Source organism: Parasteatoda tepidariorum, chromosome 2 (assembly GCF_043381705.1).
Source record: "Parasteatoda tepidariorum isolate YZ-2023 chromosome 2, CAS_Ptep_4.0, whole genome shotgun sequence".
Classification (NCBI taxonomy): Eukaryota; Metazoa; Arthropoda; class Arachnida; order Araneae; family Theridiidae; genus Parasteatoda; species Parasteatoda tepidariorum.
In genome coordinates, this window is record NC_092205.1 from 53,661,100 (window position 1) to 53,680,872 (window position 19,773).

General features: G+C 29.8%; 1 protein-coding gene across 1 annotated transcript in view; it reads left to right on the top strand.

Annotated features, from left to right (window-relative positions):
• The window catches only part of LOC107453343 (phospholipid-transporting ATPase ABCA3), a 55,084-nt gene that overhangs the window by 20,109 nt on the left and 15,202 nt on the right, over nucleotides 1-19,773 (top strand). Inside the window, exons 13-22 of the mRNA XM_071188285.1 lie at nucleotides 2,794-3,004; nucleotides 3,830-4,079; nucleotides 5,918-6,000; nucleotides 6,734-7,594; nucleotides 9,543-9,668; nucleotides 11,345-11,593; nucleotides 13,158-13,669; nucleotides 14,115-14,148; nucleotides 15,304-15,552; nucleotides 15,742-15,796. Coding sequence (XP_071044386.1) covers nucleotides 2,794-3,004; nucleotides 3,830-4,079; nucleotides 5,918-6,000; nucleotides 6,734-7,594; nucleotides 9,543-9,668; nucleotides 11,345-11,593; nucleotides 13,158-13,669; nucleotides 14,115-14,148; nucleotides 15,304-15,552; nucleotides 15,742-15,796 — 2,630 coding nt within the window. The remainder of the gene's footprint in view (nucleotides 1-2,793; nucleotides 3,005-3,829; nucleotides 4,080-5,917; nucleotides 6,001-6,733; nucleotides 7,595-9,542; nucleotides 9,669-11,344; nucleotides 11,594-13,157; nucleotides 13,670-14,114; nucleotides 14,149-15,303; nucleotides 15,553-15,741; nucleotides 15,797-19,773) is intronic.

Sequence of the window (19,773 nt, forward strand, 5' to 3'; positions counted from 1 at the left end):
CATTTAATTCTTTTTTTTACTCCATTTAATTCATTTTTTATTTCATTAAATTCACTTTTTTATTCCGTTTAATTCATTTTTTATTTCATTTAATTCATTTTTTATTTATCACAAGAACCTCCTACGGTTAGCCTGACGGCAAAGAGACTCTAACCCATGATCCGTCTACCACTGATGATATTTCATGTCAGCACTGTGGTGAGTGCAAGCCGGATGCAGATTCATTTCGACCAGCCATCGCTTGGGATTCGAACTCGGTTCACCTCATTGGAAGGCAAGCGCTCTGACCCCTGAGCCATCACTGCTCAGGGGATAATTATTGAAATTATCCCCTGATAATAAATATACTAGTAATAGTAACTGAAATCAAAACAATAAGCTATGTACTAAAAAACAAAACTAATTGAGAAATGGTACCCATTCGATTAAGAGAAATGTAAATGATCGCCTTACATTATTGAGCTACTTCTAAAGCATTTTAGAAGGGAGCACTGATCGAATGTGAAATGAATGAGTGCTCCTTATATTTTAATTTTGTTGAAAATGTGAATATCAATCTTAAATTAAGCTTAGGCTAACTGTAACATATGTATACAATGTATATATTCATATCTCCTATATTCATTTTAAAGTGGTGAGTGCAATAATTTTAAAAGAAGAGCGCAATACTGTGAAACTATTATAATAAAAATATTATTTTTATTCTCGGTTCAGGGAGAGCAAATAGCGAAAATAAATCGTAAATCTGAATCCGTCGAAAGAAAAGGTATGTTATTTAGAGAAAGTACTTTCTTATGTCTGATTTCTTAACTTAAAATATCGTTTGTACCTATTAATTAGCATATTTGAAGTCATCCCCTACAGCCATTAAGATTGAGTCCTAGATCGTGAAGATCAGTTCATTAGGATCAAAAGTTACTCAAGATAATCCGTTTTTTTTAGCACTTTACATCCTTCTAACACTTTGAATCTTTATGAGAATTTAAAGCTAAAAATTCTCCGAGGAGAAATATTTTGTCGGTGTTGCACCAACTTAAGCATTTTTTGTTCGCAATTTTCAAATTACTTACGTTAAAATTAACGTTCCTACGTTATTTGTGAGATACAAAACGCTATTTCTGAGCAAGCGCAGTATGGCTAGAGAGTGGGAAATACATTTTGCATGTCTGTTAACGTAACGCAAATGTAACGTAAAAGCTCTCAATTATATTTTGATAACATCAGATATACTATCAAGCTGAGCTTCTGTTATGACTCGTTTTTTCTTGACTTATTTTTGGAAAATGACGAGGACTAATAACAAAGTAAATATCTGTACAAATTTTAGAAAAAGACTACTTAAAATCTTAATTTTACGAAAATAAGGTTCAGTTTATTCACAAAGAATCCCCAAGCAGTCACCGAAGCACATACGAACGATACAAACCCGCCATCTTCGCACATCGCAGCGTTTGGCGATGAACAATACCCCTCGGCCACGGAGGCTTCAATGTATCAATATGCAATTTTTTGGTCAAATTGAATTTTCGTTTCAAAATGTTTCGTTATTATTTTTTATTTTTTAATATTATTTTTTTGCTGTACGTTTCCGAGAATTTTTTTTTACGAAATGATTTTTGGAAAAAGATATTAGGCTCAACCCAACTAACAAGGAAATGTAACCAAGTGTAGCATAAAATTTTGCTATCAAACAATTTTTTTACAGATTTTGAAGTCCTGATTGCGAATATTATATTTATTTCGTGGCCACTATAACTAGTTATACTTTCCTCCCTCCATAAAATATGCTGCATTATACAAGATAAAGATTGCAACGAAGCAGGTTGCTCAGCAGGTAAAATTAGGAAAGATGCGTATCATTCATTTAAAAGGTCTTAACAAAAGCTACTGTCAGAATTTTATTTTCGTAATTTTTTCGCTTTTTTGCTTCTCTGACTTACTCATGGAAAGGAAAAACGCACCGCTAGATGTCTAATTATTCAGAATTTCACCAATGTTTATCCAGGAATGAGCAACAAACAACCACTAAACATACTTTATTCCTCTTTTTTTAATGAAATTAATAACACATCCACACTATGAACAAATCAGATTATGCCACTTAATGGCGTACGGAAAATAATTTTTATTGAAAAACATGCTTTAAAGTAGTCCCTAAAATGATAAACCATTCAGATAATTTTCTAACTACTGATCTAAATTTTATTTTCGGTTTAGACCGATGCTTGTTATAAATGTAGCAAAAAATTTATAGATGGTTCTTATTATCACGAATCATTCTGAATGTACAATGCAATACACACATTATTATCAATAATTAAAATATTCACTGTTTTAAAAAAAAGATATAATGAAAAAATATAAATAAAATTTTCATAACTTTAAATAAATTTAAAAAAAAACCTACCGAGGAACGAAATCGAAGAATAAATAAACTTCAAAATTATAAACGACACGAATCCCACAAAAATTACGTCAACCATCATTACAGCAACCATTTTTGTTTCATTTCGCCTCCAGAGGGAGCTTCGTTTCTTATTTGTTTTACACAGTATGAAATGCTTTTTTAAGACATGTGTGAGGTAACTTAGGAACCATTGAAGTGGCATCAAATCAATAACATATTCGAATTCAGCCTTTGTAAAATGTTTAAAAAAATTTTTGTTTGATATTTAGATTTTATGTTACACTTGGCACCATTTCCTTGCAAGTTGTTAAATTTTAAAACGAATTTTTTTTGTTTATTTTCAATTGCTAGTACAGTATATCAAGACACTTTGTAACTTTTTCTAGGTACTGTTTTTGGATGAACCAACTTCGGGATTGGATGTTGAAGCCAGGCGCAGTGTGTGGGATGTCCTTCTTGATATTAGGCATGATCGCACAATTATTCTAACAACACACTACATGGAAGAGGCTGACATACTAGGAGATCGCATAGCCATCATGGCAGAAGGAGAAGTGCAATGCTGTGGATCTCCCATATATTTGAAACGAAAATTTGGTTTGTAATTATTATTCCATATTGCTTTAGCGTCACTACTAAATGAATAAATTTGAAAAAAAAATAAATTCCCACTGATTAAGAGAGTAAAACTTTGTCACCGCAAAGCCTTTTTAAACTTAGTAAAAAGGCTAATCATACGAAAGTACAAATCTGGACAATTGGGTGGGTTGCTCAAGTCTTCTCATTTGAATTACTAATGAAGTTTCTTTGCCTTAACTGTGTAAATAAAAAGTATTAGATCTTTGCAATCGGTCTTTCTTAATAATTTTTAGAAACGGATTGAATTACTGACAGCTGATGGTTGCAAGTATTACCAAATAGAGGTAAAAAACTGTGCGAATTCTTTTTTTTCTTCACACAAGCAACTATGCCTGACGATCACTAAAAAATATCTAACTAACATACTTTGGATTGAATGTCTTCTGTTTTGTTACTTATTAATTGTATATAAAAGTGCCCGCCAGGTGGCCGAGCGGTTAGCCCGCCTGACTGCGAAGCCAATGGCCGCGGGTTCGTATCCCGCTCTGGGCACGGATGTTTCTCTCTCTTGTGTTGTCCTCTGTTGTGTGTGATGAGGGAATGTGACCCACCCTATGAACGGGTTTGTAGCAGTGTGGCGTGGACAATGTTACTCGCCTCCGTGACTTTGGTTCAAAGGTGCCCACTGGGTAACGCGAAATGAGTAACACCTCTGACATCTTCTAAGGCGAAGTTCAGTGCCTGCCATTCGAAATTTTTTCTTACATAAAAGTAATTATTAACTTGAAATGAAAATGTAAAATTGTGCGAATCTGAAAGTGAATTTTTTATTTCTAATTTTAGGAACAGGTTATCATTTACACATGGTAAAGCTACCCGATTTCAACTTGGAACAGATAAATGTTATGTTGAAAAAGCATATTCCTGATATCAAAGTTGTGAAAGAATTAGAAAATGAAATTACTTTCAATTTATCGTCAAATACTGGTTCTGTTTTTGGAAATATGTTTGAAGAATTAGAAAGTCGAAAGGACAAGCTTGGAATAAACTCATGTGGCATCACAGTAACAACCATGGAAGATGTTTTCTTAAGGTCAATTTTTATATTTTAAAGATAATTTAATTGTAATACTTTGAGATACAAAAAAAGACAGAAAGAAAAAAAATATTTATAATATTGTAGAAACGTAACTATAAAATTACGGAGATAGTGTTTCGTATTTTTAGAATCATTGCAAAAATGAAGTCAGCAGAAGTCTTTTGGGAAATATCAATCAGAAAATGTCATTTTAGAACAATGTTCTCTTTTTTTTTAAAGAAGAAAAAAATCATTAAAATTTTTTTGGGAAATTTACTACTTTCTTTTCTTAAACAAAAAAAAAGAGAATTAGAAGCTTTACTAGAAAAATTAAAATTTCTACGACATCAGTAAAGTTCGTAGTTCATAAATATATACACGTTCCCCTCTTTTTTAAACGCGTATAATATTCGATTCTATGGAATTTTGTTATAATTATCTTCATAAGCTAATCCAATCACCTAATCTTGTTAAATTACAAGTGAAGTGTTCACCTAATTTTGTCAAATTAGTTAGACAAAAGACAAGTTAGACAAAATTAGCTGCCTGATTACGAATCAACAAACCAAAAAATTAACGTGCAAAATGTAAATATATATGCAAAATATATGTAAAAAAATTAAATGTTCGTAAAAACTTTCGATTTAAGATTAATTTTTCACATTCTAAGTGGCAATTTTAATAGCTTAAAAAATAGATCTTCAATCTGTTAATCAATTAATACAGGCGATATTTTAAATTATGAGTTTACACCCAAAAACGTATTTTATCTTAATAAATATATCTATTTTTTTACTTTCAAAAATCCTTGTGGAAGCCTTATACCGTTAAATATTATCTTAATAGTTAAGTCGGTAGAGAATTTTAATAGTTTAGTCGGTATAACTAACAGGTTTAAACTGAGACTGTTAGTTCTGAATTTATGTTCCAGCCAAATTGTTGACGCAATTTCAGAGAATAAACCAATTTTTGCATACAACTACAAAAAAATAATTACATGCAGAAATGTATTTTTACTGCTCTTTATTAATTTAATGTTTAAAATTTGAATTAAAAGATATATCTTTTTTTGGAAAAAAAATTTAAACAATGCAATTTTAAATGATAAGACAAATGGTTTTAATGAACTATGTTACGAGGAATTCAAATTTTAAAATACGATCTCTTTCAAATGTTACTGTTTTTACTTTCTGGTTTATTTATTATTAATTATTATTACTAATATATAATTAATATTACTAATTATTTTTACCAAAAAGTTTTTTTTTTTTTGCTTTGTGCCGTGAATTCTACATGCAACTTAAACCAAACACATGTTATTTTTTTTCCAAAAAGTTTTTGGGCGTTAGTAACTGAAATTTAAACGCCGTAGTCAAAATTATTTTATTTAACGTTGCTGTAAAGTAATTTTTTTTAACAAGATAAATTTTTTCTATGTAAAAAATCTCCATAACTCAATATTTTAACCGAACCGTTTGCATATAGTTATTATAATTTACTTTATTCTCGTCTTCAATTTACCAAATTAAAATGATGCATATGCACAATTCGACAATAGCAAGGAGTAAAGCAAAAAGGAGAAAAAATATTAATTTTTTTTTCAAGCAGTTATTACGAACTCGTGCTTTTTCCTTAGTTGCTATAATGTAAATTCACAATATGGATTTATTTCAAAAACGTTGTTTAATTTCTATTTAGTTTAAATGCTACTACGTTTCTTATTAATTTCTTCTTCATTATTTCATATCTTTTAATTATACATTCCTCTAACTACAATGATATTCATGTTTTAAATAATATAAATACTTGAGTAGATGGATAAAATCATGTTCTGAAAAATTTGTGATTTACAGGGTATCAAATATGTCGGATTTAAAATACATGAAAAAAGATGCTAACAGACAATTGCTGCAAGGAGTGTCTGTGGAATTTGAAGGCAAATAAAATATTTATTCATATATTTTATTTAAAATATCGATGCTCATGTTAATAAATAATTTTTCGTTGCTATTTTTAACTTTAATATTCGTTTGAAAACAAAAAATTCAAAATTTACTTTGGTTCTATTATCGGAATTATATTTGTATTAAAATATAAAATCCAAAAAAAGTAGTTTGAAAAAAAATACGAAACATTCATAATTTTTTCATATTTAAATATTTATCAATAACTGATTTTGTAAATTAAAGGAATTTCAATGATAAATAATTGTTTGTTTCTGTTCTGAATAACTACAAATGAGTCCAAATTTGAAAAATTGAAGTGAACCGTGTTAGGAAGATTTTACCATTAATGCCGAAGAAAACACAGGTGTTTCATGCTGTACTTCATAACCATAAATTATTAAAATGCTAAATATAATATTTTTCACGTATTTTGGATAAATTATTGAAAAATAACAGGAAAAAAAGTATGAAAAATATATTTAAGCGTCAACGGGTTAACGTAAGTTTCGATTTTATAACTGATTTAAATATTATTATTGGTTACTGACGGAGATTAAAACTAAAATTACATTGCTTCATTATTTAGAGAAATATAATTAACAGATCTATCTTAAAGACACAGAAAATCTTTATATATTTTTGCTTAATTTGTTGCAGTATAAAATTTTAATAATTTGTTTTTATTCTTATTCCTTTAAAAACTTTTTTAAAATAATTTTGCAGAAGTGTATGGAGGTTTACCGGATATGAAGACATACAGTATTTTCAATCAATTGCATGCTCTTCTGGAGAAACGTTTCCATTACACCAAAAGACACTGGAGTATCCTAATTACTCAAGTGGCGTTACCTTTCCTACTGGTTTTCCTCTGCCTCTTAGCTATACGAGGGGTACAAGGTGAGCTGAGAGAAAACTTCGATCCAATCAAACTGGATATTAGCAGCGTTTATGGTTCCACTGATGGTTTCTATTATTCAACAACAGAGCAAAAACTAACAAACGAAGTCATTAATGTGATGAGAGAAAATAACGTAAATTCTGCTAACGTAAAAAATCCTACTCATTTTGTACTCGATTACGGAAAAAACAGTTTAACTGACTATTTTAAAAAACTCATGGTTGGAATAAGCGTTGACAAGTTCACCAATGGAACAGTCAATTTAACAGCTTGGTACAACGGTGAACCATACCATAGTTTACCTATGTCACTGCTATTGGCTCACGATTCTGTTCTGAAGTATGTAAGTTCTGATAAAGCTTCAATTTCTTTAGTCAATGCGCCGTTGCCAAGATATCATCAACAATATAATTCTAGAGATATTGGTGTTGAGGGGCAAATTGCTGGTGTTTTTATACCATTGGCGTTAGGTTTTATCGCCGCAACAGTTGTGTTACTGCCCATCCACGAACGAACTTCAAAATCGCAGCTGCTGCAAATGATGACTGGAGTTTCTCACATAACCTATTGGTTTGCCATGTTTTTATGGGACTTTTTGTTATTTTTTACTGTGTCTATTATCCTGATTATACCATTTGCTATATTCTACGGCTATGTATTTTTTGGAGCTCACGCTGACGCTATTGGCAAGTATAAGTTTAAATAAGATTATTTCTTATTTTCTTAAATTCAGGTAATTTAAGGGGTCTTAAACAGGATAATATTTAAAAAAAATTATAAGCTTCACATTATTTATAAAATAATTCAAATCCCCCCACAAATTTATGTTTCTATTTTAAATAATATGCTGGATAAGACTTAGTTTTGTTTTTTACTCATATTAAACTGCAGTTTATGCTTTGACTTGGAAGGTTTTTACCACATGTTAATTTTTTTTCACGTCATGGTAAAAATAATCACGGAGAAAAGATCAGGAAAAATGGTACTGGAAATTATCAATACTGCAACTCAATATAATAGAGATCAATGCTTAAACTTTTAAGATTTTTTTCTTCTTTGTCATTTTTTCATGTGCTTACAAATTTTAAAACGATCTATCTCAAAATCCAATATTTTGAACTTGAAGAATAAATTTTTAAGCACATTAAGAGCTAGAAACATTACTTTTTAATTTTTTTTATCATTTTATTGAAAGTTTGTGGATTTTTTATTGTAACTTATTGTATTATATATGAGATCGAAATATTCGGAACTTAGCAAGCATTTTTTCAACAAAAAAAAGCATTGAAATAATGTGGCCCTAATGCATAATAATTTCAACAAACAATTCTGTTATCAACTAATATTAGATATAGATAGCATCACACATAAAGTAACTTCTCTTCTTCTCTTTAATTAATATTGTTACATGTTTTTATCAATTCCTTTGTTTAAATCTGTAACAATGAAATTTTGCTATCAAAATAAAAACATGAAAGTAAAGTAATGAGAAATGAATTAACACATTTATTAAAATCTCATATTTCGCTGTGAACCAATTATCTTTTTAATATTTTGTTTATTGAAGTTGAAAAAATTTAAAAAAGTATTTTAATTTATGCACAAATATATAAATACCCTTTCCTCAAATATGAATATTTTTCCTCAAAATATACAATTTCACAAAATATGAAAACCTTCTCTCCAGGCATCATTCTTATTCATTTTAAAATTTCTTTGCCAAATTATATATTGTTTCAAACTGCTTTTGAACATTCAGCTACGCTATAGAAATTTTCAAATCAAATTACAGTAAGAAATGCTGATACCATGCTGGGACTTTGTACCGTAGAATCCATTTTCATCTTAAAAGTTTAAGCAAGAAGAAAAATCTGATTCATCGTTCTTTAATATTTACCGTAAAATAAATATAATTATCTAAATATCACTGTAAAAATTAAGTTATAAAATATTACGGTAGGTGGTTGGTTGGTTTCGTATGCCTGTTTAGGCAGAGCTGTGCGATTGGTCTTGTTTTCCAGTGGCGCCATCTATGGCCAAGAATTCGACTTCTGCCACACCCATTCGTCGTACCCGTTTATAGGGTGGACCCATTCATACATCCATTCATTCATCCACAGATCGTAATTTTGACCTGAATCAGAGAACGATGTATATGTATATTATATGAATATTACGGTAAAAATTAGTTTTATTGTAAAATGGATTTTTCACATGCTGCAGTCAGGGTGCCAGTACTTTTCTCAGAAATTTTTAGAGAGAGCGTTCTTGGTTAAACTCTTGTGAGCGCTACCATAGCTTTGTCATATCAATGTACAGCTTAATAGAACACGTGGAACCCTTAGAGAGCTTTGGTACTTCCACGTACTAATATTCTGCATAGCTACTATGCAACATTTCGGATAAATTGTAATCGATAAACAAAAACTCTACATTGCTTGTGAAAGAGTAAGACGCAACGTGAAAATGCTGAATCCCTCCATTGTTTCTTGTAACTTAACCTTAGAAACGTTGAATTTAGTATTAGGCAATTTGACTACTTATTTTTTCTATTTCTATTGTTTAATAAAGCATAGTTCATCGCTTCAGCCTTTTTTATTCTGTAAGATTTCATAAATAATTTAACTTTTTTAGGTACTACTCTCCTGATGTTTTGGCTGTATGGGTTATCCTCCATACCCTTAAGTTACTTGATATCGTTCATATTCAGCAAAGGAAATACTGGATTCTCTGTTATAATTGCCATGAGTGTAATTATTGGTAAATATACTACTAAAAATTTTAGGTTAAATTTTGTTTTGCTACAATCTTAACCCTCTCGTAACGTATCCCGCCATTTCCACGCAACTTAGAAGTAACCAAATTTGTGAAAATCGCGATTTCCTTAGTCATGCCATTTTTTCCGTTTATTTAACTGTTTAGTAAGTGTTTTGCATATTTTATATACATTTTACTTTTGTATTTCATGAAATAAATCATAGTTTAACCCAGGTAAATTTTTACAATTTTGTTTTTAAATTATTATTCTTCAAATTAAATTTTCCGACTGTTTTTTATGATCTAATTTCATATTGATAAAAAAAATTGCGGAGAAATTTGCATATTTTAAATGTAAAATATACAAAAAATATGTAGAATTGAAAGTAGGTAAATTTGAAATATGGGATAAAAAATATTCAATTTTTGAACCTATTTTACTAAAAAAATTATTCGTCGAGAGTGTTAACACAGACGTAAATTGAACAATATTAATTAGGCAAATTAATTCTTTTGATAATAATTTACGCGACACTAAGGCACAATTTGAACGAAAACTTCGTTCAATTTAACATTTTATTAAAGTTGAAACAAATTTGCGTGGTATAGTTCGTTTTAAGTTCATTGTAATCCATCGACAAACTGTTTCTTTTTTTATTTCAATGTAATGTCTACAGATAAATAACTATCAACTGCTGTTAGAATATTTATAGACATCAAATACGTTTATATTCCTTAAAAAAGGAAAAATTTAATTTGTTGGAGGAATTATTTAAAAGTTATTTTGAAGGTACTATAAATATTTTTTTCTGTTTCCAAATAATGAAAAGAATTGAATTTGCATAAACTCTTTGAAGCTTAGAAAAATAGACCCTTTAATCATAGAGCTTTATAAATCGAAATAACTTAATTCAATAGCAGTTTTAAATATATTAAATGCAATGTTCCTTCCAATTACTTATGTTCCTCGATTTAAAAAGACCTGTATGTTTCTGAGTGTAGAAAGGACATTGTATTGATTTATTGTTATAAATAAATATTTCATTAAGTAAAAAGACATTTCCTTCGTTATTTCAATATTTACTCATGTACTCAGTTTTATACGGCCAGTTTGAATAAAACTTATTGCTAACATACTTCTTTAAGAATATTAATGTAGCCTCCAAAACATGTTTTTTAATTGAATATTTAGTTTTAAAAATAAAAGGCAAAATTTTCATTAAAATACAAATTTAAGTAGTTTTACAAGAAGAGAAAACCATAGTGCGCGATTTTGTCTCACTTTCGACAAATATGATTCCTTTTTTTTAATCAAGCTGAAACTTTAGAATATTTTTATAATGTAACATTCATTTCAACACATATAATTTTATTTCTCAACTGTTTAGTTCTCATGAAGAACTGCATCTAATCCCGATGTTGGGAGGCCAGAGACCTTTTGTTCAATTTAAATTCTTGATTTAATTTTTGTGTTAGATGTTTTGCTTTTGTTTTTGTATTTTGTATATTTCATCTCTTTCTGTATTTGTATTTTTCTTTTCTTTTGATCTCTGTACGACGTTAGGATAATGTCTCTATCACCTGCTGCATATCACCTGCTGTGCCATAATTTTATTATACTTTAATTTCATTTGAACGCAAGTAATTTTTTACTTAAAAAAATAATATTTAATTTTTAGGCACAGCCATGTCAACGATTTTAGCAATAGTTTATTATTCCGTTGATACTCCTTCAAGGCCTATTGTGGAAGGATTCATGTGGTTTTTCCGAATTTTCCCCTCATATTCAGTAGCATCTGGATCCATAAATTTGTTCACACTTGCTTTTAGAAATGCGTATTGCGATGGCATATCAGAAGAAGACTTGGCGTATAACTGCAAGGAAGAATATTTAGAGGCGTATAGTGCCTTATACAAGTGCTGTAAAGGTAAGAAGGTACCGGGGATATATATATATATAATGAGCATTCAAATGAAAACCGGTCACTAGTGTAAAGTAACGGTAACGATTTTGATAACTCGCAAATGTAGTTATACACAGTACACATACTCATAAACAGTCGTAAAAACTGTTGGCACATTTATCCCATTGCGACACTAGCCGGTCTATTCCATCTTTGAAGAAGCTAGTCGGCTGCTGTCGGATCCAGGCCTGAACCAAGTCACACATGTCGTCGTCCTTTATGAATCGATGTCCACGAATAGCTTGTTTTAGAGGTCAAAACACATGAAAGTCACACGATGAAAGGTCTGGACTGTACGATGGATGTTCCAGCGTTTCCCACCAAAACTCGTTGTTCCTGCTTTCTTGCCTTCATGTTCCATGGAGGACGATAACTTGTGTGACCACCTTCTCGTCGGTGTGCAACCACAATGTCGCTATGCAACGTCAAACGTTGCGCATGCGTCCGGTGTCGCCATACACGCAGTTGCGTAGAACACGATTACGCCTAATGCAAAGTTAAACGAACTGACCAGGTCTTATTTGAATGACCCTCATTACTCAAAATGGTGATCATACAGAAATCATTGTTTTTCGTTTTTTTTTTTACTTAAAAACATTATTCATGGGCTTAGTATTTAAATTTGAAACTTATTAAGAACAAATAAAGTAGTTGACGAATCAAAACGCATATATTTTGGTTTGCTTCCTACTATTTGAATTGTTTTTTTTTTTTTTCATTTCTACTTAAATTTCTAAGTTAAAAAATTAAATGTAATTGTAACGTAATGTACTAAAAAGTTGTTTCTAAGCCAACTTCTTATATCTTAAAAGTTTTAAAGTGGTATTTTGAAACAAAAGTGCAAGTTCAAAACGGAAATTTTAAACATCCTAATTAAAAAATTTAACCGTAGTTTTTAAAAATGCTTTAGATTATGTGCTTGAGTGGCTTGTTAGTTATGACTAATTTTGCTTCCATCATGCCGAGGAATTTGTAATGATTTTAAACTTTAAGCTGTATTGTAAAATACTTTTAAACTACAAAGAAGGAAAGAAGCACTTCATTTGCGCTTCGTTTCTCAAATCCAATAAATGCTCGCAATTTTTTTTTTTTTGGCAAAGTGCAGAAATTATACATCAAAAAATAAGAACCAAAACTAGGCACATAGCTTATGAGAGTAGCAAATAGTTGCTATTAAATAGGCATTTGTATTCGATATCTACATATACAATTAAAAAAAATTAAAACATTAAGTAACGCTTCTGACAAAATCTATCCTCAATAGTAAATGAAACTAGAAATAGTCTTGTTGCTGTTAGAAAAATAAGGAAATTTTTATAGTTTTTAAAGTTCTTGGAGAGACTGGTTAATTTTCCTTAAATCGCCTCCAAAGATTAGTTTATCGAAATGTCGATTTGGATTTAAGCTTTTCAAAGGTTTGTGAAAGGTATGAAAATTATACAGCCTAGAGTATGGAACTGATTTCTTTATTTTGTGAAAGCACTAGCAATGTGGCATTGTTTTTCTAAAATACTCTACTTTTTTTCAGATTTCTGTGGCCAGTATTGCCTAAATCAAACAACAATAATGCAATGGGACAAGATTGGTTGTGGTCGAGACCTATTTTTCTTGTTCATCGATTTCATCTTATATACTGCTATACTGTTACTTTTACAGTCTAGTTTATTTCAAAGAATTTGGCGCCAAGTACGAAATGAATTTAGCCGATTAGCGAAAAGACCCATTATTGGCCCGACTACTCCATCAGTAATCTCTGAAGATAATGATGTAATTTCAGAAGAGCATCGCGTTCATAACATACAAGGCATTAGAGACAATGGGGAAGAAGCTCTGATTATAAAGGATCTTTCAAAAATATTTAAAAACTTTTTCGCCGTGGAACGATTGAGTGTTGGAATTCATCAAGAGGAATGTTTTGGATTACTTGGTGTTAATGGTGCAGGAAAAACAACCACATTCAGGATGTTGACTGGTGATTGTCATCCGAGCAATGGGAATGCTTTTACTGTACTTTCTTCTTTAATGTCGAACACTAAACGAGTAAGTTAAGTTTCTGTTTTAGATATTGTTTATGAATAAACTGAGCTTACCTAGAAGCATCTGTAGTGTGAGATAATGCCGAGTTGGTACTATGTATGGTTAAAAGAATAAAAACGATGTAGGAAAACAAATATACCATAAAAAATACTTTCAAAAGTTACCAAAAGTTTTGAAGGTCAATTCACAACCACTGTTATATGTAAGACAAATAGTATCTTTCAGTATTAATATTTGTCATATTTCTCTCCAAGGCAATTTTAACTTCATCAATTCACTGATAATTGTTTTTTCATCCAATAGTCTTTTTTGTGTCCGTAAACGTTTTCCATTTTTATGAAAGATGATTGCCTGTTTAATTTTTTAAATTAGTTTTTTGCCACCAGCCTCATATTTCCTCTATTAACGATTATTTTTTTCAATATTTGCTTTTTTATATCAATTTTAGTTTCCTCACCAGATTTGGTGTCATTTAACACTATGTATGCCTCTAAATGTTCCTAGTTTAATTAAAAATTCCTTGTTTATTAAAAAGAAAATACAGGGTTATTTATAATCCCCTCCGGGGTTTCGAAGTAAAACGAAGTTCGGGGTAAAACGAAGACGAATAAGACAAAAAAGAACCTATGAAATTATTTCAAAAGTGTTCAAGCTTTAATTTAAGTATTTGCCGGTAGATGGCAGTAACATGTACCACTGAAGCCAGTTGTAGTAAAGAAAAATGGCGTTTACAGGCGGGGGGAATTATGAATAACCCTGTATAGATAGCAGTAATATCCTAATAATGCTTTAATTATTGCAAAATATTACAATATATTATTATGAATTGGAATTATCAGATTATAAAGTAATAATACTTTTAAACGTAACTTTGGATTAAACTGACAGTTAACTTTGAATGCAGGCATTCTGCAATCACTTTTTTGCAGTGTATAGAATATCTAACAAATAATTTGGTCAGTTTACATATTTAAGTGGTTGTTTCGAACACATGACAAGCTCGAGCGAAGTAGCTTAGGGTAAAATTGTTTTCTTATATGCGCAATTAGTGCAAATTGCTTTGACAAACAAATTGCTCCATTGTCTTTAAAATCGTCACTGTTAATTATGATTAATTTATTTAAAACATTTTAAGTTTCAGTAATTAAAAGTTTTATCAGCTGCGTGTTAGAGAAGTAATTGTCTGAAATTCTAACTTTTGACATGATGATATTTGTTTTGAAAATGTAGTTTGGAGGTGTTTCAGTAGGAATGCAAAAAAGAAAGAAAGCTCTAAGGACAAAAAATTAATATCCTAAACCAAAATATCCAAACTAAAATAAATTTATTCAGATATAAGTTATTTTTTATAGTCTTATTTGAATAATCCGTTTTTTTTTTAATATTTTGTATGTATATTTTTTTACATTTTCAATAGTTTTCTGTACGTTGTTTAGTTGTATTCTCCAAGAAAACTAGTTTTTTGCCAATTTTTTAAGAAAAAAATCTAATTCCATTAATCATGACCATTAAGCTCTTTTTTCTAATGTATATTATTTATACGCTTTTATGGTTGAAAATTTCTACTATCTATTTCCGATAGGTAGATTCTGAGAGTCTATTGTAGAGTACTTAAAAAAATAACATTTAATTTTTAGGCACAGCCATGTCAACGATTTTAGCAATAGTTTATTATTCCGTTGATACTCCTTCAAGGCCTATTGTGGAAGGATTCATGTGGTTTTTCCGAATTTTCCCCTCATATTCAGTAGCATCTGGATCCATAAATTTGTTCACACTTGCTTTTAGAAATGCGTATTGCGATGGCATATCAGAAGAAGACTTGGCGTATAACTGCAAGGAAGAATATTTAGAGACGTATAGTGCCTTATACAAGTGCTGTAAAGGTAAGAAGGTACCGAATATATATATAATGAGCATTCAAATGAAAACCGGTCACTAGTGTAAAGTAACGGTAACGATTTTGATAACTCGCAAATGTAGTTATACACAGTACACATACTCATAAACAGTCGTAAAAACTGTTGGCACATTTATCCCATTGCGACACTAGCCGGTCTATTCCATCTTTGAAGAAGCTAGTCGNACTGATTTAACTGATCATGCTGATAAGCAGAGTAGATTTTACAGGTATGTCAATATTTTACATTACAAATAGAATAAGCCTTTTCAGATCCATGTAAATGAAACCGTGTTTTCTTCGAGAATTAAGAAAAAGACTTCGTAATTTAGCCCAGAGGTGTGGTTTCACCATTAATTAAAATAAAGGAAACTTTTTATGTTTCATCCCAGAGGATACCTTTCGCTTCACCCTTTTTAAATTCCAGGACCTTTTCTTTGCCGTCTCGCTGTTAATAGTGGGATTTAATGCTTAAATAGTGAAAGTTGTAATAATTTGCCTATGACCAAACTCAAAAACCAGGCCATCAATCACAATTGTCTTTATGGATTACCTAAGGGGAGTAGACGCACAGAGAAGGATTGTCGAGGATTGTTTTTATTATTATTATTATTTTTTTTTTAATTTCTAATGAGCTGTACAATCGGTCTTGCCGATGAGCAGACCTAGTGCGTTCTCCAGAGGTGGTATCCACTCTTTCAGGACCACCACAATGGGTGAGATACCGTTGGTCCTGTTAATTTGGACGTCTAGTTTCTGCCACTACACTAGATGGCAGCACCGAGACTCTATTTGGATGCTAAAGTGCACTAGGAATTTAATTTCGCCGAAAATGCCAAGAGCCAATAAGGCACTCCAGGGATCTTTTACATGCCGCATAATCATACGACATGGCTGCTGAGGATTTTCTTCATCCCGAAAATCCGGTGTTTGGAGCCGGGGATAGTTAAAAAAAAGTTGTTTGTATAGTTAAAAAAATCCAGACAATGTGGATACTTTAACTAGACATTGTTTTTAAAAAATTTTCACACCAGAAAAGCAATTTCTAGTAACACTTATCAATCAGGTGTTACTTCTGAAATATTTAATCTTTCATTATTGTTACTAAGTTTTTGCATTTTCAGGAGCTTGAATATAATTTTCTACATTGCATTGCACAATAAAAAATACACTACAGTGGTTTATAACTTTTATGCAAAACTGAATATTTTATATTATTTCACAATTTTATTATGGTTTATAAAGTTCCCTTTAAGGAAACTGAGGAATGATTCAAGTAGAACAACGAAAAATAGAAGCGACCCCTATTGATTTTATGGATGAATATATAAAAGTAGATTTAGTAAACTTTTCTATTTTTTAATGTAACAAATATTGCAAAATTTGAAATAATTATTTTATATAATTTTCTACTAACTATATACGTGGTATTGCATGCCTCATAGTGTTCACACATTTTTTATTCGCGGAGCTGATGCTACTACATTATCGAAAATATCGTTCTGGAAAATATTCTAAATTACGTAAGATAGAAAATTTAGTTAAATGATTTTTACTTAGTAGTGATCCGCTTATTTGCAATATTTAAAAAAATAATTCTTTTAAAAAATGTTTAAGGAACTCGATTTTGCGATAAAATGTTATAAAATCTTATTTAAAACAAAAAAACTATTTGAAATCATTTAAATAGATATTATAGTGTTAGCACATATTTTGTATAAAAGGAAATAAGTTATATAGAGCATTATAATAAATATGATAATTGATATTAAAATTATAGTTTTCTTAAATACTAGTTTGTAAGAACGCCTAGTTTATTTTTAAAAATTTATTTATTTTTCTTTTCTTCGTTTTTTTCTTTATTTTTCAATTTGTTTCTTTTTTCCTTCGCTTTTTTTTGTTAGTCACTAAAATGCCATAATGAATTTTGAATACTGTTTGCATGATAATAATATACAAAATCAAATCTACAGAAAAAAAAACTTTTTTAAAGTAATATCAAATGGTAAATTTGGCAATTTTTTGTTATTAAAACACAGTCATTTGAAATATTAAAAAAATTCTAAATTCATATTTTTAATCAATGTCCTCGAAAACCTTATATTGATAGTTTTAAGAAAATGTAATTGAGTATGAAGTTTTAGCCATTTTGTTTCTTCTGAAATACGACCACTGTGCAGTTCTTTGTCGTTTAACTAGCAGGATTGTCATCAGTGTAGCCCCACCGCCTAGAGGGGACATTAAAATCTTCAATCAAAATGGTTTTTCATCAATTAGAAGATTAAAGAGAGCTGATTTTATGATAGAGGGATGCATAAAGAATAGATTCTGAAGAAATAACCCACCTTTCATACTTAAAATTCGACAGTTTTACACTTATCATCAACGTTGTCCATTTGTTTAAAGGTGTAAAATTGAGATAAAAGATTATTTTTTATGTTTGTTAAAATTCACGGGTGATTTGTCCAAACTTTGGCAATAAATATAGTTGATAACCAAAGAATGGGACGAGTTTTCTCCTGTAAATTTGTTTCCTGTCATGAAGTAAACTAAATCTAATGTTCCCTTAAAGATTGTGGCAAATCAAACCTTCTAAGCAGGGTGAAGTCAGTTGATTTTCAATGCAGCAATAAGCTGATTGAAAATCTCTGAAGGGGAAAAAACTGATGAAGTTGGAGTTATAGATCTCTTAGCCGTCGAAACGTTTCCGGGGTACACCACGAGGAGGTGGATCTATAATCGTACCCCTTGTTTTTTTTTTTTTTTAATACGGAGTGAAATTATTTTTTTATTGTACTAATACCAATTATGCACTTTTCTTATAATTTAAGTTCTTTTTTTTTTTGCAAAAATATCTATTTAACTATTGCTCTTTGTGGCTGGCATGAAAAATAGCTTATTTTTGCTTCTAAGTGCAAAATAGTTTTTTCTTTTTTTTTCAACTCTGTAAAACAATTCCTTCTTTTTTCAAGTTGCTCTTTACCATCCTTTCAGCAAAATCATATCTATCAAATCAGGAAATTGCTTTCATTGACATAACTGTTTTTTAAGTACCGAACTGTTTTTTTTCCTGCAATACATTTTTCTTCTTTGTCATTCAAGTATCACAATCTTTTCCATCCCTTCAGCTTTTTTTTTTTTTTTTTTTTTTTTTTTTTTTTTTTTTTTTTTTTTTTTTTTTTTTTTTTTTTTTTTTNCCTATTTCCTACTGCAGCATGAACAAAATAGGTTTTTCAAAGATGACCAAAACCCTTTCTTTTTTATTTTGTTATCTGCAGTGCAGTCTCCTCCTTCACCATTCAAAATGGTCTCACACTCTTTCATATCCTCTCTATAAAAATAAATAATTTCTTATAATTGAAGTAATATCTGTACCAAGTTATTTTGATAAACAACTAAATCATATGAGAGTACAAATAATGATATTTTTGAAGTCAACAAATTTTGTGTCCTAAGGTGAACAACGTGAAGTTTCTATGTATTAAAATAAACCTTTATAATTTGTAATATGAATAAAAATTTGTGAATTTAAAAATATTAAATATAGTGCTTTTTTGATGTAATAGTTGAGTATACTAGTATTAAAGTAGGATTCTTCATCAATGAATTTTATTAAAGAGAAATAAAATATTTGAATGTTCCAAACGCATACAGGGAATAGTTATTCCAATTTATTTCAAAAATAGTAGATTTTTTATTAGGACATGGAAGAAGGTAAATCCGTTGTAATTTTAAACTTTAATTTAGCAAAAGAGTGTTTCACAATTCATGAAAAATCTTAAATCTAATTTATGTAAATTATTTTTTAAAACTTAATTTTTTAAAAAAAAGCTTACTGTTGGTTTCAAATATTTGCTATCAACTTATGGAACTTAAATGTTCATTGTTTTATATATTTTTTACGTTTTCTTGCAAAAAGGAACGTAAATTTAGAAAATGATTTTATTCATCGTAATCTCATTGTAACATTCTCATCGTAGGAGAATTGATAAATTTAAATTATGTTATTCCTTTCATGGATTACATGCCGCATGCATAATATCACTATTATAGTTGCATTTAATTCAGTTGCAAAAGTTATCAATTATTATTGAACAATTTATACTTAAGCTCAAGTTTAATTCAGTTTTAGATTAATTTTACGAAAAAAGGCTTTAATTCCATTAAGTGGAATTATTTAGTTCTTAAATTAATATATAAACAATTA